Genomic DNA, 24,256 nt, shown 5'->3' on the forward strand with positions numbered 1-24,256 from the left:
TATTCGGGTTCATTAACTGCTCACTACTTTTGAGCTTTAATGAGGTTTAAAAAATTGTCCAGTACTGAAAAGAGAGTTGATTTTGCTAAGCTATGGATAAATCAGATGAACAGATGTTCTTATGCAACTATAAAAATGATAGACTAAAAACTGTATTTTATAGTTAGTATAATATCTGTGCTCTCAGAGAAATTGTCGAAGTATGCAAGTTACTTAGCGGTTGGTTTAAATTCAGTCGACACCTCAAACAGAAAACTGTTTCTTTTTCAGCCTGTTACTTAATTCTATTTCTGCCATCTCTGGTTAAATGGCAAAACTTGATTAACTTAAATATAAATATCTGGATATGTCAACGAAAAGATTTAAGTTGAAAATCAATGTGCTTCCCAAATGCATGTCTGCCATTTATTGTTTATACTTTTGTGCCTTGAATGGAGATGGATGTGTTAGTTACTCTTTGAGAGCTGAAGCAATGATCATGTTATTCCTGTGGCAGATTCCTTCCAGGATGATAGGCTACAGGGGTTCTGAGCAGCAGGGCAGTGGAGTGGATGAAATATTCTGCTTGGAACCAGGAGCACTCATTTAACCTCTCAGTGCCTCAGTTTCTTCAGCTGCAAGAGAGGGTGTCATTAGAGTTTCAAATGAAAAATTATTTATATGGTGTTTTATGTAGCACTCTAAAATACTACATAAATAATATCAGCTGTTATTGCTCTTATTAATATAATAATTCTAAGGCCATACCCCCTTGTTCCTATCATCTAAATAACTACAAAACCAAGATTTTTTAAAAAATATATTTTGCTTATTACTTGACCTATTTCTCTTTATTGTGGTTCCTGCCCAAGCACCAAATGAAAGGGAGTCTTCGGCATGTGTGTATGTATATATTCCTATTTCCTGGGGCTATCTACATATGCATGGAGAGAAAAGGATAGGGAGAGACAGATTTTTTTTAAAAGCATACATAATGGTGAGGTTATCAGAATAGATCACAGATTAAATGACTTTTCTGTTTGCATGGAACCTCAGAACACTATCATCTCCTTAGTGAAGGGAATGCTAATGGAAAAGAGATTGTTCTGACCATCCATGTTGGAAAAAACAAAGTGGATGAACAAAACATACTGCTCTGATTATGACATGGGGGCAGGGGGGTAGTGCACCACCATAGTTTTATCAATACTTATCACTTGGACAACCTTTGCAGATGAACAATAAACCAGGCCAAGAACTGAATGGGAGAATAAACTCGAGCTAGATTGAATTGGAGCAGCTGAAATACTTCAAGATATATATGTTGAATCGGGGGAAGGGGAGAGATCCCAGAGTGCCCAAGGGTATCAGATACTTTCCCAATGGTGCTTTAAGGCTGCAAGTTATAGCACATCACAATTTCAGAAGAATTAAAATGGCAAATAGCTCCAAGGGATATGAGAAGATGATGTATGGTGGGTATGAGCAAGCATGTTGCCAATGACATGTGAAACATTATCAAGGAAATGGGTGACCAGAAAATGGAGGTGAGTAATTTTCATAGCCTGAAAGACATATGAGAGAGAGACAGAACTGATGGCTGAACCCATTGTTGTTCTTGAGATACTAAACAAAACAAGAGGGAGGCCTTCAGTATGTAGGACTATGGCACCACTCAAGGACTGTGATGAACATCCATGGAAGAAGCACCCACACAAATGGCCTCACCAAATATCAGTTTCTAGTTTCTGCATGTTCTCTAAAGCATGGTCACAGAAAACTGTCCATTGACAGATCGGCCAGAGCTCCTGACACGATCCCTCTGAAACACTCCAAATAATGCCATAGGACAATTCCTGGAGCAGCAGAACCCACAAAAGGACAAAGACAGCTTAGAAGTTCAGCAGGAGGGGTCTACTGTACTGGGGTGGGAGTGGAGCCCAGCCCACGGCTGTGTTAACACACATCCAGCCCCAGGCCGTACCAAAGAAAGAGACTTCTGGAGCCTCTGGATCAGCTGCAGCTGCAGCTAACTCACCTCACAGTCTGGCCAGAGGGTCCAGCGGTTGGCCAGAGGGAGATTATAGGGGTCTCTGCTGGCATCAAGGTGGAACTCTGATGTTTTGCCCAGGCTCATATAAAGGACATGGTCTTGGATGGCGGCCCCAGATCGGGGAGGGACACAGGCACGCCCATGCTTGCAACCAAAATGAACCAGATTTGTTTCCAGGTTAAAGAGCAAGCAGCCTCTGGTTATTTACAGACCAGAACACAGGCCAGGTGAGCTGAGAACGTGCCTCTCCTTAAATCTTACTAACTGGGACCCTCTGAAGCTTGGAATAGTGCGTCCTGGAGGCAGTGCCCCACTTCAAGAAGGAATCAAAAGTCAAGAAATAGGCTGGCAAGATGAGCAGGCAGAAAAAGGTGCAAACCATAGACAGTTTCTTTGGTGACAAGGAAGATTGAAGTACACCCTCAGAAGAGGATAGCAATGTCAGGGCTCCTACATCCAAAGCTTCCGAGAAAAATATGAATTGGTCTCAAGCCATAGAAGTGCTCAGAAAAGACTTTGAAGATAAAGTAAGAGAGGTAGAGGAAAAAATGAGAGTGATGCAAGAAAGTCATGAAAAAAAATCAACAACTTGAAAAGCCAAATGGAAAAGCTCTCTGAAGAAAATAATTGACAGATGGGAATACTATTCAACATGATTAGATGGGCCCCTGGTAACCAGGTTCAATAAACCATTTAAAACCATTAGGATCCTTTAAAACTAACAAGCTGAAGACAATAATTTTCTGTCTTCAGTAGAAATTCATTCAGTGGACACTCTTTGCCTTTCTAAACCAAGTTCCTACAGCTTAAGTTTCTCAGAATTTTGTTACATCAGTTTGATTATGATATTAAGGTTAAAGAGACTTTACATTAGAAAGGAAGCTGCCATCCATGAAATTAACCAGTCTGTCTATCTGCGTGTGTGTGTGTGTGTGTGTGTGTGTGTGTGTGTGTGTGTGTAAAAAGGAAGGAATTATTTATTAAGCACCTACTATGAGCCAGGCACTGTTCTGAACACTTCATAAATATTATCTCATTTGGTTTCACAACAACTCTGGTAGATAAGTGCTTTTATTGTCTCCATGTTACAGTTGAAGAAAGTGAGGCAAACAGTTTGCTGATAGAAAAGTTTACTCATATAAATCAGTGTTTAAGACTCCCAGTAAAAATCTCTTTTAGGCCAAATTTGAGTTCTTCCATGTCTTTCTCAGCTGTGTTACTTAACTTAGCAGTGTTGACTAGGCTGCGTGCCTACTTATTGGGTAAGCTCCAGAACAGCTGACCATTCCAGCTCTGAAATTCTGTGATTTTATTTTGTTTTAATACAAAGTTTGTTGTTCAGTCATTTGCAGTTGTGTTCTATTCTTCATGACCCCATTTGGGTCATGAAGAGTGGTTTGCCATTTCTTTCTCCCACTCATTTTACAGATGAGGAAACTGAGGCAAACAAGGTTAAGTGATTTGCCCAGGGTCACATAGATAGTAAATGACTGAGGCCAGATTTGAACTCAGAAAGATGAGTCTTCCTGACTCCAGGACCAGCACTCTATTCACTATGCTACCTAGCTGAACTTAATACAAAGTATTAGTTATACATTTTTTTATAGCTTCTACAACTTTATAAAGCTTTTTAAAAAATAATACAAAGTATTAGTTATAAAGATTCAGATATCAGATCAGAAGGATCAGTCACACAATCCACAAGACTCCCTAGTGCAGCCTGAGCAGGTAAAAGATAATCAGGAAATATTTAGCCAAATAAATAAAAATAGGATATAAATAACATTAATATGTAGTTTTTTAAGTCTGTAGGCATCCATATATAAAAATTACTGTTTGAATTTGACAATTTGAAATATGAATAAGGATTTAAATATTTATGGTAGTCTTAGCCTTGTCATTTTTATTATGTTATTGTCCCATTTTATTTTTCAAACAACAATTACTAGAAGGAAGAAAATTCACAAAACAAAAAGTTAAGAGAAAACATTCTTGGTAACATCACCAAATGACCATTCTGCAGAAGGCAAGATAGAAGTCTGCAAATTCTTGCATGACTGACAGAAGGAAAAGAATTCTTTGGTCTTATACAAGGGTGTGTAAATACAATTAATGGGATAAAATTAAGAAAATGGAAATTTTGGCTGAATATCAAGAAGTCTTCCTGACACTGAGCCAAAATGAATTATGGGCATGTCTAAAGTAAGTAGGTGAATGCTCCATCACATAAAGTGTACATGTGTAGCCAAGGACTGAGCAGTAAACCCCAACATGTTCATCTGTCATGGAAAGTAACACTGAACTGGGCCTTTCCACATGAGATAATAAGTGATGCCCTTTGCTTGACCTAATTTCACTTTTTTTCCCTGAGAAATAATAGAACTTTAATCATACAACTACTTAATATCTTAATCAGTGCAACCATAAAACCAAATTTGAGCTTTGTTTTCTCCTCCACTATTCTCACACCTTTTGTGTTCATTTTGTTGTCATTGCTTTGTGATGCCTGGATCCTGGTTGCCCGTGTACATTTCAGTTCACTCATGGTATATATTACCTCCTCAGATTAAGTGAATGAGATGCTGAAATTGGATATTCAGTTTCATTTAAAGGAAGGATTCTTAACCTTTTTTGTGTCATGGACTGCTTTTCAGAGTCTGGTGAATTCTGTGAACTCCTTTTAATAGACCTGTCTTTAAATGAATAAAATAAAATACTTAGGATTACAACAGAAACCAATTCTATTGAAATATGGTTATCAGACTATCAAAAAACTAAGTTCATGGACCCCAGGTTAAGAGCCCCGGAATTAAATAGCAATATTCAAAGAAATAATACAGAGAAAGGATTTACTATAAGGAACTTGCATCATCTGTGTCCTTAATACTTCTAAGGCCGATTAAAATCTATTCATAATGTGAATGGCATGCCATTATATACAAGCTCCTGTGTTGTGATGTAAAGGACCAAGCATAGGACTCTTTAAGGTCAAGAGCACATTTAGATCCTGGTCCTGACCCTGAGTGCAAATCATTTCCACTCTCCAGGCATCTCTTCCTTCATGTGTAATGGGGAGGAGTGGATTAAATGAACTCCCAGGGCTCTTCCAGGTATAAAGGGAGGGCTCTTATTAGGTGCTCCAGTCACCCAGTAATGTATTTAGTTTTAAAGCCCTTTTGGATGGAGTCTAAGACACACCCACCTGAGTCCAGTCTCTAGTAATGTACAGAAGTAAGACTATCATGACTGGATTTTTATTTGGGGGATGATTGACAACGACAGTAATAATGGTAAACAAGTACACTGGAGTCTTATTACATTGTTCTTAGAGTAAGGATGTTGTGAGAGGCAACATTTTATCAATGTTGAGGCATTTTCCCCTTTTATTAGCCTCAAGAGAGGAGGGTCAAATGACGGATTGTGGCTTGAGGTGATATTGTCTTCCAGCTACTTGTAAAAAACAGACCAAAGCATCAAAGTTCGCCCATGTGATCAGACTCTTCAGTACCAAAGTTGTGTTGTGTTTTGTTTTTAATGAAATAACTGATCAGTGTTAAATGCTTTGTCATCTACATGGGGCTAATGCCAGCTCTGTAGAGAGCAGACACCATAAACCCCACTAGCTCACAGAGGACTTATCCTAGAGAAATTGTTCAAACTGAGGTACAAATGTTTATCTGTCTTTAAGTCTACAGTGTCTGAAGGTGCTTTCAAATACTTTGCCACACCTAGAATTTTGATATAAACATCATAGAACTCTCTAATATTATATATTGAGGATCCATTATTTCATCAGGGAGAGCCCTCCACCAACTCAGTTTCCACTCTTATATACCTTAAATGATTGTCATGGATGATTAAAAATATGGTCATGTGGCCAACTGTGATGATAAACCTCCAAACATAGCCGAGTTGGGTCAGCAGTGAATGACCTCAGTGGAGCACCAGAATGATGTTGCAGCATTAAAATCTAAACTTACCAACACTGCTCCTGATGTATGTTTTTTAAAAAACTAAAAGTATTTTATTATTTTCCAGTTACATGTAGAAATAGCTTTCAGCATTTGTTTATATAAGATTTCTAATTTCAGATTTTTCTCCCTCCCCCAGACAGCAGGCAATCCAATATAGGTTTTATATATATATGTGTGTGTGTGTGTGTGTGTGTGTGTGTGTGTGTATTATATATGTGTATATATATATAATACACACACACACATATATATACACACACACCTATACACACACACACACACACACATATATATATATATATACACACATACATAACAACATTAAACATATTTCTGCATCAGTCATTCTATAAGAGAAGAATCAGAGCAATAAGGAAAAACCTCAAAATAGGAAAACAACAGCACAAAAACCAAAAGAAATGGCACGGTTCGGTCAGTATCCATATTCCATAGTTCTTCTTTCCGGACTGGGAGAGCCTTTTCCATCATGAGTCCCCTGGAATTCTCTTGTTCCACTGTATTGGTGAGAAGAACCCAGTCCATCACAGTGGATCAACACGCAATGTAGGTGACACTGTGTACGATGTCTGATGTACTTTTTGAAAACTAGTCCCTCCAACCAGTTATATTTGGTAACCGACATGTTTGCCTTTGGACGTGCTCTTTGTAGTCCGTGTTTCTATATAAACATTGCTATAGATAACCCTGGTGGTTGTGGGTGTTGCTTTGGAGGGCGCAGCTGGTCACTGATCTCATAGCCACCCCCTTTGTCCCCAGAGAGTTCATCAGTGGGTTTCAGTTATTAGCTCTGGGACAATATAATGACCATCAAGTCCACATGGCCCCCTTCTCTGCTGCTTTATGAGATTCATATTAAATGGAAAGTTAGAAGTCAAATCAGAATAGTGCAGAGCCGCCCACTCGGGAAACCTCCTAACATTTGGATAGTTTAGGCAGAGGTTTGGCTCTGTCCTAACTTGGGCTGATGTCTATGTAGAACTAACTCTTGGCCTCCGTACTAGAAATGTGGCGTACGTAAATGAGCAGATCATGCTATGGCCTCTGTTAGTATAGAAATACCAAGAGAGCTACTTAAGAGAAAAGCAGGCCTTTTCATAGAAATCCCTCAGTCCTTGAAGAGAAGATGAGCACCAGTTGTGGCTTAACCCTGAGGCCTCGCTCCTTAGACGGCAATGGCCCTCCTTAAGCTGACTCTTTTCTGCTGCTGCTCAGCCCTAAATTGTCTTTCTCATTTTGCTTTTATTCTCTTCTTTCCCACTTAGCTCATTAAGGCCTGGGTAATGGTGGAAAGTTGGCTCTGTTGTTCATTGCCACGGCTACTTAGCTATTGAGGTCCCCCTGCCTCTGCCCAGTCTGTATTTCACAAGACTGTATGTCTCTAAAATACCAGGGCGTGGGCCAGCTCAAAAATTGTGACAGTCTCAAATCACTCTCAGTTTTGAAGAGCTCATGCTTGTCCCCCTGAACCACCAGTCCCAACATGTAAGTCACAGTTTCTAAACTCAAAATAAGGGTATAGTTTTCAAGCTCTTTGGTTCCAGAGGACCTTTTTATACTCTTAAAATTATTGAGGACCCTCCCAAAGAGCTTTTATTTATTTTGAAAGTAGTTTTAACCTCATAGAGGGTCTCAAGAACCACCAAGGGTTTTAGGGCAGAGGTATCAAACTCTTGGGAATCCCTGTAAAATTCCCTAGTGTTGCTGAATCAGATTAAAATGTAAGTTTGGTAGGGAGATAAAACACATGTACACAAGAAAAGTTAAACAATGAATAAAAGGAAGAAGTGGAGTGTTCTGGGATGTCAAGAAGAAAGGGCACTTCCACCTGGGGGGAGTCAGGAAAGATTTCACAGATGAGTTGGAATATGCATATGTACATATAAGATCTCCATCATCTCTCACCCAGACTATTGCAATCACCTAATTGGTCTCCCTGCCTCAAGACTCTCCTGATTTTAGGTTATCCTAAAGATAATTTAAGAATGATTAGACTACCTTAAAGCCATGATCAAAAAAGAGCCTAGACATCATCCTAGAAGTTATCAAGGAAAACTGACCCGATTATCCTAGAGCTGGAGGGTAAAATGGAAAGAATCTACCAATCACCTCCTGAAAAAGATCCCAAAATGAAAGCACTGAGGACTATTATAAACAAATTCAGAGCTTCCGAGTCAAGGAGAAAATATTCCAAGCAGCTAGGAAAAAAAATTCAAGTATTATGGAGCCACAGTCAGGAAAACACAAGATTTAGCAGCTTCTACATTAAAGGATCAAAGGGCTTGGGAAATGATACTCTGGAGGGCAAAGGAACTCGGACTACAACCAAGAATCATCTACCCAGCAAAACTGTGTGTAATCCTTCAGGGGGAAAATGGGCATTCATTGAAATGGAGGACTTCCATATACTTCTGATGGCAAAAACCAAAGCTGAGTAGAAAACCTGACTTTCAAATATAAGACTCAAAGAGAAGCATAAATGGTAAACAGGAAGGAGAAATCATACAAGATTTAATAAGGTTAGACTGTTTACATCCCTAAATGGGAAAATGATACTTGTAACTCCTAAGAACTTTGTCATTGTAGGGCAGTTAGAAGGAATATACAGACAGAGGGTATGGATAAGAGTTGAATATGATGGGACGGTGATCTAAAAGAATTAAGGAGTGAGAAGAAGGAATGCACTGGGAGAAAGGCAAAAGGAGAGATAGAATCAGCTAAATTATCTAATGTAAAAGAGGTGCAAAGAAAGCTTTTACAATGGAGGGGGAAATGGGGAACGTGGTGGGGTGGGGTACTTAAACCTTACTCTCATCAGAATTGCCTTAAAGGGGGAAAAACATACATACTCACTTGGGTGTCGAAACCCATCTTACCCTACAGGATAGTAAGAGGGCAAAGGAATAAGAGAAGACTTGGAGAGTGGGGAGAGATAGAAGGGAGGGCAAATTGGAGGAGGCAGTAATCAGAAGTAAAACACCTTTAAGGATAGACAGGGTGAAAGGAGAGGGAGAGGATAGATGGGTGGCAATAGGATGGAGGGAAATATACAATTGGTAATCATAGCTGTGAAAAAAAAAATTTATAGTAGCATCTCTGATAGAGACCTCATTTCTTAAATATATAGAGGACTGAGTCAAGTTTATGAGAATAGGAGTCATCCTTCAATTGATAAGTGGTCAAAGGATATGAATAGGTAGTTTTCAGGCAAAGTGATCAAAGCTATCTATAGGCATATGAAAACATGCTCTAAATCACTATTGATTAGAGAAATGAAAATTAAAACAAGTCTGAAGTGCCACCCCACACCTATCAGATTGTTTAATATGACAGAAAAGGAAAATGACAAATGTGGGAGGGAATGTGGAAAAACTGGGGCACTAATACATTGGTGAAGTTGTGAACTAATCCAACCATTCTGGAGAACAATTTGAAACTATGCCCAAAGGGCTATAAAAATATAATCCAGCAATACCACTCCTAGCTCTGTGTCCCAAAGAAATTAAAAAGAAAAAGGGAAAGGACCCACATGTACAAAAATATTTATAGTATCCCTTTTGTGGTGGCAGAGAATTGGAAATTGAGGGGATGCCCATCAATTAGGGAATGACTGAACAAGTTGTGGTAGATAATTGTGATGGAATATTGTTGTGCTGTAAGAAATAATAAGCAGACCAAAAAAGAAAGAAAGAAACAATGAGCAGAATGGTCTCCAAAAAACCTGGAAAGAATGCAAAGTGAAATGAGCAGAACCAGAAGAACATTGTACAGAGTAACTGCATTATTGTATGATGACCAACTATGAGTAAGTTAGCTGTTCTCAGCAATACAGGGACCCAAGACAATGCCAACAGACTTTTTTGTTGTTGTTGTTTTTGTTTGGGGTTTTTTTGGTGAGGCAATTGGGGTTAAGTGACTTGCTCAGGGTCACACAGCTAATAAGTTGTCAAGTGTCTAAGGCCAGATTTCAACTCAGGTCCCCCTGACTCCTGGGCCAGTACTCTATTCACTGTGCCACCTAGCTGCCCCACCAACGGACTTATGAAAAATTATATACATCTCCAGATAAAGGACTGATGGAATACAAATGCAGATTGAAGCATACTTTTTTCAAACTTTTTTCTTTTTCTTTTTCTTTGTTTGTGGGCTGTTTTTTGGTCTGTGTTTTCTTTCACAACATGACATATAGAAATATGTTTTGCATGATGGCACATGTATAACCTATATCAAATTGCTTGCCTTCTCAATGTGGGAAGAGGAAGGAGGAAAAGAATTTGGAACTCAGTTTTTTAAAAAGAATGTCAAAATTGTTTTTACATCTATTTGGGGCTGGAAATAAAATATTTTTAAAAGATTAATGTAGACTATATGTGGAGAGAAAGCAGGGAGAGAGAGAGAGAACATAGACAAGGAGAACAGCTCTAGGGTTATACCAGTCACCCAAGCAAAAGGCTATTATGACACGTGCTAGATAGAAGCAGTGGTGGCTGAGAGATTTCTAACGTAGGTATAAGAAGGGCCTAGTCGAGGACTGGCCATGAAGAGAGAGGGAGAGTATAAAGCCAAAAAGCACACCAAGTTGTTCAAACTAGGCAACTGGAAGGGTTTTCAGAAGACACTTAGAGGAGACAGCCCCATCTCCAGAGGAATCTGCTAAGCTGAGGGAGCAGTGACCTTCTCTCTTTAGGGTTCTAGCAGTCAGCCTGAGAAGTTGGGACCAGTTTTTAACCCAATCACCAATGACCCAAAGTCAACCAACTAACTGATAAACTGAAACAGGTATGAGGAGCTTGGTGATGAATTCCAAGGTGGAATATGCGCTTAAGAACAGTCCTTTTTCAAATAAAATCTTTGCAGTCGTATTTTCTAAGTACTCTTTTCATCATTTGTTTGCAGCCTGTCAATCAAGGACACCACTATCAGAAAGAAATGGATCCTCCTTCTCCTTCTAACCCTCGGTAAGCAATCATCCGCTCTCCCGATGATGAGTGTAAACTGCTTAGAAGACTGACTTGGCCTTTGTTCGGTCTGTTTTTCTTAATAAATGCTAATCATGACTTTTCTTTCTAATTGGCAAGGGACAATTCTTTATATGTTCAAAGTATTTTCTATAACTTTAAAGTAAAGTCTACTTCTGTGGATCTAAATAAGCATTTCATGTTTCAGAATTTCTCGGCTCCAAATACCACTATTTTTAAAACCTTCTGAGGTTTATAAAGGAACGTTGGATAATGCAATCAAAGCTCACCATTATTACTCATGACTTACGTGGACATGCTGTTTTCAAGTTTACAAAGTGCTTTTTCATGGCGATGCAAGTATTATTGTGCCCGTATTCCATAAGGGAAGCCTGACTACTTGGGGAAAGCAAAGTCTAAATGAGATACCTTGTAAATGAATTAGCTTGAATTACTTTCCGTTACACAAGTTACTCAGCAACACTTGTTGTCTTACCAAGAGCCATAAACTGTTATCAGATATAATCACTAGGTAAGAAGGATATGGAATTTGTGTGTGCTAACGTTGCCCTTTCCTTTATAAATAACTGTTTCTGAAGCACTTAGAGGCAACTTAATGTCTTTAGAATAAATGTGTTGCCTGCCCGTTTGTCTGCATCTTTCATTTCCTAGAGGTCGAGCATCACTTTTGGAATCAGGACTTGAATGCACATCTCACCTCTTTACTAACCCAGGGAAAGCCTCAGCACTTCCAGACAACTCCCTGAGATTCCATGTTTTGTAGGAATTGGCAGCTTCCTTCAGTGGAGGGAGTTCCCAGACCAAGAGTTCCTCCATGCAAGTTCAAAGCAGAAAAAAATTAATTTTATGAGCAACACCTTATTTTTCTACATGATGCAAGAGTAAATCACCCTTCCTCCCAAACAGCATAGATCCTAAATTAATGACATTGCGGTACAGGAGGGTGGCAATATGATGTGGTGGAAGGAACCCAGCTTTGGCCTCAAAGTGGGATGGAGCCCAGCTTCTGGGCTTCCCTGAATCACCTGGCCAGCAGGGAGACTTTTAGCCAATAAGCACTGTCTTTGGACATCCATCTCTTTTTATGTAAACAGAAGGATTTAACGATGCTCTCAAAGGCCCCTCCCAGTCTCAGCTGCTGTCTGCTTAGAGCTGCTGAGCTACTTGGGGCATCACAAGAGACCAATAAGACTGAGCATCCAAATAAGACACAAAAGAAGTCTCATTACTTCATAATCAGGCTTCATATTTTCACTTGCAGGTGTGATCTGTTTACAGAAGATGAGGGATTTTCTGACTTAAATTCTATAAGTTTAAATTGAAAACACTTTCTGCATAGAAATGTAATATAAGATAGTATACTTGAGTTCCAGAAAGTGGCTCTGCAGGTACAAGATTGGGCGGGGGTGATCAGAAGGTGTTTCAGTGGACAACCAGCTCCCTCCGAGATGGCAGGGTGACTTGACCCCTAACTATGCTCATGTGCTCCGAAAGTGGCTGAAGAGAGGCCCACCTTCCGGGAGTAGGGAGCTTCTGTTTTCCTAAGGTCCTCTGCCCTGGTCAGTCTTGGACACCGCCTTTTGGAAAAGGCCCAGGGGGAGGTAACCGGGATGGCTCAGTGCCTCCTCAGCTCAATAGAGCGTGTGTGTTATGTCACTCAGTAAATGTTTAATCACTCAGCAAAGGTCATTTACATTTTCATTTATTGAAATTAAAAGCCAAATTTCTTCAGGAAAAAAAATGTAGTCAACTTAATTTGCCAGTATGTTCTCCACCAGTTTTCCTAGAAAATTGTTTTACAGTCAATCAGAGAATCAGTAAATTACCTATCAGGCCGTTGTGTCATAAATTCAGCAGCCTTTGTGATTTGCCAAGAAGGCATTATTGGGCTATAAATATAAAAGGTGATAAAATTATGAGGTCAGCATGTATCATCATATAAAAATTGGAGAAATCGTATCTTGTTAAAAAAAATTTATAACGTATAATTGAAAGCCATGCCTCATCTCGTGACATTTATTTATTTTATAGCTTAGCAACTATGTCCCAGGCTATTATACCCCAGAGTAAAGAACATACTTTAAAGGATACAGATAATTAAAATGGAAAAATAAAAGAATTCTGAAGGAGCCATAGAAGTAGGAGCCTATCATTCTACCCACTTAGCTCAGTTGCCTTTCCAGCACAACTTCTGGATTTGACCCTGAAAGGTCAGCATGTTAGGCCTCAGGAGGAAGAAACATGAGTCTCTGCATGAGACTGGTGCCCTTTTTACTTCCTAGATGCTGATATTTGGTTAGAATGGAAGAAGTCGAGATGATTAGAAGACACAACCACTAAGGAAACAAGGGCTCGACTAAGTGGTGACGGGATGTCACCCATGCCTTAAGTTGTTGGTGTTTGTTGGGTTGTGTGTTTTTTTTCAGATAATCCACAGAGTTGGTAACCTGAAGGAGTTTTCTCCATATCTGATTTCTGAGATGAAAACAATTCAAATGTCATAAACACATTCAGTGAAATGTTTTCTCTTATCAAAGTAAAAGATATCAACGGGAATATGAATGATGGGAAGAGAAGACAGGTTTACTCACATGTTGTCTCCCCTTAGACTGTAAGGCATTCAGGGCTACCATTGAGTACAGTGTTAGCAGACGCTAATTGCGTAGCCTCCTTATCTATTCTGTTAGGAAACTAGCCTTGTTGAGTAACTTGTAACTGACAGTAATGAAAATTCATTAATTTAAGAGGTGTCTAAATCAGACCTTGGCTTTTGCCCTTCTTACACAAGGGCCTGGCATGTAGGAAGCACCTAATAAATAAATGCTTGTTGATTGATTGGTCATATGGAAAGAGCTGGCAACAGATGGACAACATAGGGTTGAACTAGCATCCTTGACGTTAGGTATGGGGAAACTGAGGAAGGCCTCCAGAACATTGGATCCACTCTGTTCTCCTCCTGCACTTATGAGTGGACATGGACATCAGAAATCTCTGAGCTGCAGTCTGCACTGTTGGAGGGAGCTCCCAAATCAGTGAGATCCCACGTCCGCTTGAGTATTGGAGAACATTAAAGGAATCTGTCATACAGGCAGCTAAGTAGGGGCTACAATGCATAGAGCACTGGGCCTGGAGTCAGAAGAACCTGAGTTCAAATCTAGCCTCAGACACTAGCAGCATGCCCCTTGGCAAATCACTCAACCTCTGTCTGCCTCGGTTTTCTCATTTGTAAAATTGGGATAATAATAGCACCAACCTCACAAGGTTGTTGTGAGAATCAAACGAGATTCTTATAAAGCATTTAGCACAGTGCCTGGCACATAGTAAGTGCTGTATTTATTTATTCATTCATTCAGTTATTTATTTGTTTCTCACTTATTACTGTACACGATTAGGATTATTAAGGCCAGGGCAGGAATCAGATGATACAGGCAAGAAGAGAATACAGGGAAATAGAAGGAATGGAGAGGTCTGACGTAGATGGATTTAACTTTAAGAATTACTCTAGGGGCGGCTAGGTGGCACAGTGGATAGAGCACCAGCCCTGGAGTCAGGAGGACCTGAGTTCAAATGTGGCCTCAGACGCTTGACACTTACTAGCTGTGTGACCCTGGGCAAGTCACTTCACCCCAATTGACACACACACAGACTTACTCTGTAACTCACATTTATTTAGCACTTTTCCTACAAATGTAGGTCTTAGAGCAGAGGAGTTAGACACAGTCTTGTTAGGGCTGGGTGTAACTCTTCTAACAGTGTGACCTGGGGAGTAAAGCAGCATCCCAAGCCCTGAGTTTCCCACACTGCCTCTTAGGAGAACAGTGGCCTTGAGGAGGTCCAGAAGTGCCCGTTGTGACCCCAGACATTTCAAGGGGGTGGGTCAGGAAAGCAATGCCGCCATCCACCATGCAGAGAAAGGCTGCCTCTTCTAGACTCAGACATCCTTTCAAAGCAAGCAAAGTGGATGTCATTTTCGGGTTAACACAGTTTATTTTCAAATGCCTTCTGGTATTCTAGGTTTTGCTCTGTTCTCAGAGCAGGCACATTTATTTATATGTTTGTTTAGAGTCCTCCAAACAGTTGAGGATATTTTTGCTTAGTCCTTGATTTTATAAAATAAGCCATGATTACCTTCTGGGTAGCAGCATCTAGAGATGGAGCCCATAATCAGGGCCTTCTTTCAGAGTATGATGACACTTGCTATTCTTGCTTCAGCTTAGATAAATCGAGAGTAAGAGTAGTGAGAGGCTTGCGAAGACTTGGGGGGAAATATCAAAATAGTTTAACAGAAATAAAAAATTTGTAAAATAACTCTAAAATAGCCAAGCAGAAGTAGATAGCACAGCCTTTTAAAAAATGCATCTCTTATCTCTGTGCTAAAAATGTCACTGTTGGTTGTGTTGGGGCTGGAATTCTTGGTGGCTCTGGCCCATGTTTATGCGCTGTAAACTTCTCTCTATCTATAATTGGCCGATAAAGTCCTCCAGTCTTTGACAGATGATTAATACGCACTGACCTCGCTTCACCCTAGCTCAGCAGAGGCTGACTGAAGCAAGCTCTCTTTTCCTTGTCCCCTACATGTATTACATTGGACTGAGTCTATTGTCACCATTTGTCTCTTTTCTGCAGGCTTGAGGATTTCCAAATAGAGTAAATTGTATGTGTTTCTTTCTATTGGTTAATAATTTTTCCAAACACAAAGAAAATTTATCAGTTTTAAAACCATTATTAAGTTTTATATGCATCTCATGTTTTTATGGTTTTGTCTTCTTCTATGACTATCTTCAAAATTAGCACTATTAACAATGAAGTGATTTTAATTCATCTTAATCTATCAATATTTTGTTACTAACAGTAGCTAACATTTATATAGCAATTTATGGTTTACAATGCGCTTTGTAAGATTATCTCATTTGTTCCCTACAACATCCCTGGGAAGTAGGTGCTATTATTGGCCATATTTTACAAATGAGGCTATTGAGACTGAGAAAGGTGAAGTGAATTGACCAGGATAGCACATCTAATAAAAGCCCAAAATAGGATTCAAACTCAGGTCTTCCTGACCCCAAGTCTCCCCCTCTATCTACCATGCCACCTACCTTGCCTTTTAAGAGCATATTTTATATGTAATTCTTTCAGACCATAATACAGTATGAAGTTTTCATTAAATCATCAGGACAGGTACTTTAAAAATATATTACATAGGTTCTCTATTTTCTGAATCTGATTTATAGGAAGTAAAATGCCCAGTGTTTGAGGGCAGGGCCTTAGTTCGGTTTCTTCTTTGCTTTCTCAAGACCCAGCTTAGTGGTTTGGCCCACAGTGGGTCTTTAATAATTGCTGATCAAATTGGATGGGATGAGATGGAATTGGATGGGATGGGATGGGAACTGATTGGTTGGAATGAGATTGGATTGGACTAGATTGGATCAAATTTGATCGAATCAGACTGGATTGGATCGGATGGTTTGAACAGGTGCCAAATCTGAAGTGAAAAATATTCACCCCTAGCCAGAGCTTGGATCCCTGCAGCAGTCAAATGGAATTCAACCTTTTGGGACTTTTTGAGGAAGATTTTTACCTAATTTTCTGTACAGATGCAACTAATGCTGTAGTTTTGATTATAGTGAGCATAAATTTTGATTTAAGTGATTCTTATTTGGGATGGCTTTTTTTTTTCTTCTTTGCGGCCACAACAATAGCTAAAATGTGATTGAGCCAAACTCATCAACAGTGCCTCATTAGTCTTTTTGTGTGTGTGTGTGGGGGGGGGGGTTGGGGGTTTTTTGCAGGGCAATAGGGGTTAAGTGACTTGTCCAGGGTCACACAGCTGGTAAGTGTCAAGTGTCTGAGGCCAGATTTGAACTCAGGTCCTCCTGACTCCAGGGCTGGTGCTCTACCCACTGCGCCACCTAGCTGCCCCTAAGGTAAACAACTTTTAACAGATTTAAGTGTGTTCATAATTATGTTATTGCTCTAGTGACTCTTCCCCATCCATTCATTTAAAATTTTAAAAAGAAATTCTTATCCTCCTAGCCATTCATTAAGACAAACCTGCTAGAATCTGCAGCTCAAGCCAACAGAAGGTTGTTGGGCACTGCATGTGTAAAGAAAATAGATGGTGCTGAGACAAGACTAGTTAGAAGTTAGCTTCAGGTATTTTGTCACAGCTTTGTTCACAAAATAAATGGCCTCATTGCATTTGACAAGCTGATCGACGTTTTACTAAGTACAAGAGCATTTGGACCAGAAGAAGAGTAAAGCCCAATGATAGTTTATAACTGATAAGCTTCATTATCCTTTATTGGACGGAGATTAAATGTGAACTAGCTGGAATTTTGCAGAAGAGCATACTGTCTTTCTCAAAATCCTTAATGCTATTTATTTGCCAAGCTAATAGACTTATAAACAGATGAATCAAAGCAATTAAGGTAAAGAAGAGCTTAATATTTTCTGTTAAATTAGGTAATAAAACACTTTCAAGCTTTTTTTTCAATTGACTCCATTTGTATCATCTCAATAGTGAGCCACAAAAACCTACAATCTGGGCCTCTCGTCAGCCCATGATAAAAGGAAGGTAGAGCCTAAAAGAAAATTACCATGTAGCTATCATTAGAAAAGAATTGTCTGCCAGCTAAAATCTTTTAGTGCAATTCATCTTTATACAGCTTAATGAAATGATATCTTCTTCTTCACTGCTAGAGGCTGAGAAAAATCTATTCATTAGCCACTAACGTTGGCAGAAAATTCTATTATGTTTAGTGTTTGGACTCCAGGACCAGTGAATTCTCTCCATATTTTATCATTGCCCTTTTTTTGACCTCTTTAATGAGACTTGCTAAAACCTGAAATTGCCTTACTTTGCAAAGTACAATTAATTTACATTAGAAGTCCGAAGGGAAAAAAAAAGTTTTTATTTTTATTGCTGGAATAATGAAAGGAATGGGAACAAGTAAGAACCCAAGTGACGTTCTGTAAATTTGCTTGTGATTTTCCAAATCTCAATTCTAGCAAAAAGAAAGTTGCACCAAGGCATACAGTAAATGAAGATATTATGTATTAGGGATGGAATGAATCTGTCACTTTGACGGATTGCGTGGCAAAGAACAGATTAACAGATTACTCATAGTCAGAATGCAGCTCGGTGTGAAAAATGTGCAGGAAATGATAAGTGTTGGTTTGTGCTGATTTAATGATATTTTTAAACTACAATAACACTCTCAGAGTATAATGTAATAAAGCACTTGCCTTGCATTTTTTAATAATCAACATATTGCCAGTTTGACCTTAAAATAGTTTTGATATCCTTCTTAAAATACTTAGCTTTCGAATCAGTAAACAGCACTGTCTGAAATACCAGAAACAGTGACCTTACAGAAATCTTTAGAAAGGTTTGTAGTCAGAATCTTTTCTGAAGCTTGCATTGAAAATACAGATTTTAATTCACGTATTTTGCATAATAATGTCACATCTATTTCTTGAGACGATTAAATTTTTTCAACAGAAATTGTGACCTTCCATTTAGGATTTACATAAAACCAAAACCGTTTTCTCAGTGAAAATCCTCTGTAAATGCTGTTGAATTATCTTCATATTTCCAGAATACTTTTTTATATTTGGAAACATTGTTGTATATATAAGAAGGGTTCATATGCTTGGATTGGTGTCATTAGAAACCATGGACCATTTGAGAGTAAAATGACTGCATTATATAATAGGAAGAATGTCAGGTTACATCATTCTAGATTCCCATTGGAATTCAACACCCTGAACTTAGAATTGTATAGAAAACCTTGGTTTTGTAATGTGTGCATTGCTGTTGGTTTTTTTACTGATGGACACCAGAGCAAAGCCTGATATATTTTTCATATAAATTAAAAATTGTAATTGGTGTAAAATAGCTTCAATTACATAAAGCGACACTGTCACGGCATTGCCAAGTATCCAAATAAAATCTCTGTTGCCTATAAACTATCTAATTATGCTACCAAGTTCATATAAAGATTTTAATATGAGGGTTAGGTCATTTTGTATTGACTTATCCTCTCACTCAACCTCTGGTAGTTTTACATAATAAGATACAATGAACCTTATATGCAAATTAAAGATCACTTTGCCTTTCTAAGCACTTTGATGGACTCCAAACACAAGTGAGTAAGTGCAATCCACAGGAACTCATCTGGTTTCAGGCAGTCATGTTTTACATCCAAGTGAAATTTAGCCCAAGAGCTCAGCAGGTTTTAGTTGTTCCTGTCTCCTTCAGTACATTCATTTGCAGGTCTTTGGGTAAAGAAAAAGACTTCAAGATGAAGATATAAAAAAGATCACAAAGTAGCACACTTAGAAGGGACTAATGGTACCATCTGATCCAATCAAAACCTGATCAAATATCTCTCTAATTCCACAAGTAGTCATCTGTATTGAAGTCCTCCCTTGAAGGGGAGCCCACTACTTGCCAAGGCAGCCTGTTGCGCTTTTAGACAGTTCTCCTTTTCCCCCCTAAACTCTCCCTTCTTTCTAACTTTCCTGTTACTCTCCTTTGTTCAGGGCATCAACATCCCTCCCAATCCCCCAGGCTCCAAACCCACTACTCCTCACACTCATTCCCCCATCCCATCTGTTGCCGAAGCCTGTGGACTCTATCTAGGCAACACCTCTTGTAAATGGCCCTCCTCTCTTCTGACACTGCCTCAGCCGTGTTGCAGAACCTCATCCCCAAGGCCTAGACCATCACAGTGGCCTTAGTGCCTTTGCACTCCAGTCTGACCTCTCCTCAGCTGTCACACTGTTCTTCTTAAAGCCTAGGTCTGACCTCATGGTCCTCTTCAATAAACTCCCTATCCCTTCTAGGTTCAAATATAAAATACTGTTTGACTTTTAATGCCTCTTCCTACCTTTCCAAACTTCTTGTGACTTACTGCTCCCCTCCACATATGTCACTACCCAGTGACACTGACCTCCTTGCTGTTTCTCCAAGGATTTTCACTGGCTGTCCCCATACCTAGAGCATTCTCCCTCCTCATCTTCACCTCCTTTCTTCCTTCAAGGCTCAGCCAAAGTTCCACTTTCTACAGGAAGTCTTTGCTGATGCCTTGCCCATGTGGATCACCCCCAAGTTGCCCTGTGCTCATATACGTACAGTTGTTGGCATGCTATTTCCCTCGTGAGGTTGTAAGCTTCTTGAAGACAGGGAATGTCTCGTCTTTTTGGTATCCCTGGCATTCGAGATAATACCTGGTAGATAGTGTGCACATAATACTTATTGGCTTGACTTGAGTCTAATCATTAGAAAGGTTTCCCCCTTACGTATAAGCTTAAATTGGCCTCTATGACTTTTACCCATTTGTTGCTAGGTTTTCCCTTTATGATCAAGCAGGATCAATTTAGTTCTTCAACTGGGTGGCCCTTCAGATACTAAATATGTAGACACAGCTGTCTTATCCCCCTAAGCTTCCTCCTCTCCGTTATAAGTAATGCTAGTTCCTTCAATCACTTCTAATGTGGCATGGCTCTCCCCTCACTGACCTCACTCTGGTTTGTCAGTGTTTATCCCAAAGGGGGCATTTATAACTAAACAATACTGCAGAAATCGCCGGACTAAAGCAAAACCAGCAACCCCCTTTTTCTGACTGTACAATTCCCTCAAGCAGCCCTTCCTAGGGTTTCCTAATACTATGCACCCAGAAATTTATTCATGTCTTTATTATCCTCTCAGTAGAGAAGTGAGATTTTCGTTGGCTGCAATATTCTTCATGTGCAGTTTGGGGGGGGGGGCAAGGCAATGAGGGTTAAGTGACTTGCCCAGGGTCACACAGCTAGTAAGTGTCAGGTGTCTGAGGCTGGATTTGAACTCAGGTATTCCTGAATCATGGGCCATTGCTTTATCCACTGCACCACTTAGCTGCCCCACAGCTACAATATTCTTTACATTGTCAGATAGGGACATGGATGGCTTTGTGTTTCTCAGGGAACCTCTATGATATGAAGACAAAGGGTGTTAGTCAAAAAGTTGTCTCGAAGAGGACCATGGACAGCTCTCCATGCTTCTCTACCAAATCCCCCTACTTAGGATGCCATGTACCCCTTAAAGGCAAACGTTACCTTTGTCCTCCTCTCCGTAAGCCTAGCACTTTGCATAATACTTTTCAGGTAGCAAGTACTTAATAAGGAAAGCTATGTTGAATTTGAAGTAGGAATCAAATTACCATCAGGGTGCTATACAATTAAAATCTAATTACCCACCTTGTTTCTTTCTGCTGAATCTCACATACCAACATGTGCTTCTCCGGCTAATTTGCTCTCAGTCTTGTCAGACTTATGGTCAGAAATTTTGAAACAAGCAATAAAATTTTTGATGAATTTTCTTTCTTTGTTTTCAGCTGATGAGTTACCATTAGTGATTTTGTTATAGTTTGTTTTCTTTCACAGGATCCTGGGTCTAAATTTAGAAGGAGCCTCAGTTGTGTTCTAAAGGAGGCTGAGGGATTCTGTGAGGTGGAGGCAAGGAGGCCAGCCAGGCCGAGGGGGCAGACAGCTTGTACAGAGTCAGGGAGACGGGACCGAGGCTGCACCATGTATGGGAGCCTAAGAGTCTGGGAGGATGAGTTCTGTGACATGGGTCCAGAAAGAGAATTGGAACCAGAGTAGTAGGAAGGACTTCAGATCCTCGTGGTGTCAGGGAGCCCAGAGAGCTTCTTGAGGAGGCCAGGGATTTGGTCAGACCTGACCTTGAAGAATATCCGTTTGGCAGCTGTGATTCAGCCAGTTATGTGAGTGGACATGTGGTCTGAGTCCAAGCCGGACTCAGATAATTACTAGCTGTGTGACCCCGGGCAAGTGATTTCATATCTTCTGATTCGGTTTCTTCAGCTATAAAGTGGGGATAATAATGGCACCTACCTCCCAGAGCTGTTGCAAAAATAAAGTGATATATCTTCAAAGTGCTTTTCAAACCTTAAAGCATTGTATAAATGCTAGTTATTATTCTGGTTGTTAGGACAAAAGCTTGCCTCTCCCCTTCTCATATTATGTCACAATTACTCTCTCTTTCTCTCCTCCAGTCAACTGAAGATGGAAACTGCAGAAACTGAAACTGCAGATCCCCTCTTCACATCAGGATGTCTTTCCCACCATTGCCATTCTCAGCAGTGAGAATGGAGTGGTTTGCCATTTCCTTCTCCAGCTCATTTTACAAATGAAGAAACTGAGGCAAACTAGATTAAGTGTCTTGCCCAGGGTCACACAGCTAGTAAGTGTCTGAGGCTAGATTTGAACTCAGGAACCTGAGTCTTCCTGACTCCAGGCCCAGTGCTGTATCCACTACGCCATCTAGCTGCCCTTGTGACGCCCTCACACTAACGTTTTAATTAGAACTTGAGGTTTGATTTTTTTCTGCAAATTAATCCATGTTTAATATTTGGCCCATCTTACGGCTAGTAAATGCTTGGCTCCTCACCCTCCAGCGTGGCACTTTGTGCGTTCAACAAGTACTTTGGTCAAGTGTAGACCTTGCTTACTGAGTAAGGTAAATGCTTCCTGCTTGCTCACTGTGTTTTGTAGCAAATCTGTTTTAAGTACTTGGAAGTGGCTTGTGTATATAAACTTGCTTCCATTGTCTTGGGAAGATACCGTCAGCCTTCCTTCAGTCCAGGAAACCTTGGAATAGCTGGAAGAGGGGAAAGAAACCCCCTGCTCCGCAAACCCGTAAAGTCTGGTTTCCAGCCCTACTCGCCAGCGTCTCCACGGTGCCCTCTTGGGAAGCCTGTGTCTCCGCATGGCCTGGAGGAGAAAGTAAGCGCTCCTCAGCACAGCATTTCAGGCCCTTCCCAGGCTGGCTCCAGCTTGCTCACCTCTCCAGCCTTTTTCCTTCTCCTCCGCTCCATCAGAGACATCTGCTCTTCCGGACTCTCCTCCGGCCCTTCCAGGCCATCCCGCAGGCCTGGATGCACGTCGCCCCTCAGAGCCGGGCCAGAGTGGGTGTGTAATAGACGCCTGTTCCATGGCGCGATCCCAGTGACACCCCACCACCACGCCCGCCGCCCTGGTGTTTCTTACAGTGAACTAGCAGAAAGTGGCTTCTGGGCTCTTCGTTGTGACCATTTGGGTCGATTCTTCATCTGCTCCGGCTTCCTCATTTGTTAAGCAGAGCTCTGCCTTCCTCCTTCATGGGGCTGTGATGAGGTCACGTGATAGGAGACGTGCTAAAACACTTGTAAAATCAAAAAGTTCATTTAAAAGCAGCAGCAGTAAAAGTATCACCATTATCGGTACACTTTAGAATTTCAACTTCCTGGGGAACATACTCCACAGGCAAGTTATGCAGCAGCCAGGGAAGAAGAGGAGGGAGAGGTCCCTGGCAGTGGTGGCTCTGGTTATCTGGGACTTGGCAGAGTCAGTGTCCTTCCCAGCTAACCAGAACAGCGATTCTGAACCTTCTTTATGTCATGGACCCCTTTGAAAGTCTGCAGACTCCATTCTCCAGATCACGGTTTTTAAATGTATAAAATAAAATAGAAAGGATTACAAAGCAAATCAGTCATGTTATCAAAATATTTGTTTAAACCAAATTCATAGATACCAGGTCAAGACTGCCTACAGACTTGATCCATAATGAAATTCTGAAAACTTTATGCTACCAGTATGTTCAAGGAATATTTTACTCTCATATCTAGTTTTTTTAATGCCCAACATTCAATATCATCAATATGTCACAATATTTTTCATTAATTGAAACATTACAATTAGTATCACATCATGCAACAGCTGAGAAATAACATCAGCCCAACTCAGGATCTTGTCAACTTTTTCCAGGGCTTTGTTTTCTTTTGCATACAAGCCAATACTGGGTAAAATTAAATTGTCATTCAGATAGCAGCACCTTTCTTTTCTCATAACACTTTTATTTTACTATTGAATTTGTGGGGGGAGGAGGTACATGTAGAAAACAAAATCAAATCAGTCCAAAATTTTGGGTTTTTTTATGGTTTGTCAGAGTTGATGGTGAAATTGCTATCTTTGATTCTTTCTCTAAACCCATACGTTTAAATCAAAGCATTCAGTTAAGCCCAGCCTGCCCTTTCTTTTCCGTGTAACTACCTCAGAGTCACATTGCTCTTTAAAAAATAAAAAGTTTGGATGTCATTTTCTTTTTATTCTAGCTCTAAGGTAATGAGCTATATTTAAAGTTAGAAAAATCATTGACGCTTCCAGTTCCTGATGTGACATGGCTTACATCGGGTGGCTTGCCAAAAATTAAC

General features: G+C 40.1%; 1 protein-coding gene across 3 annotated transcripts in view; it reads left to right on the top strand.

Annotated features, from left to right (window-relative positions):
• CFAP20DC (CFAP20 domain containing) overlaps positions 1–24,256 on the top strand; it is a 201,402-nt gene that overhangs the window by 154,113 nt on the left and 23,033 nt on the right. For 2 of the 3 annotated variants that reach the window (XM_043979859.1, XM_043979861.1), the window contains one exon: positions 10,921–10,982. In XM_043979859.1, coding sequence (XP_043835794.1) covers positions 10,921–10,982 — 62 coding nt within the window. Of the gene's footprint in view, positions 1–10,920; positions 10,983–11,190; positions 11,312–24,256 lie in introns of those variants that run through there. The other variant, XM_043979860.1, reaches the window with a different exon arrangement.

This window comes from Dromiciops gliroides, chromosome 1, assembly GCF_019393635.1.
Source record: "Dromiciops gliroides isolate mDroGli1 chromosome 1, mDroGli1.pri, whole genome shotgun sequence".
NCBI classification, from domain to species: domain Eukaryota; kingdom Metazoa; phylum Chordata; class Mammalia; order Microbiotheria; family Microbiotheriidae; genus Dromiciops; species Dromiciops gliroides.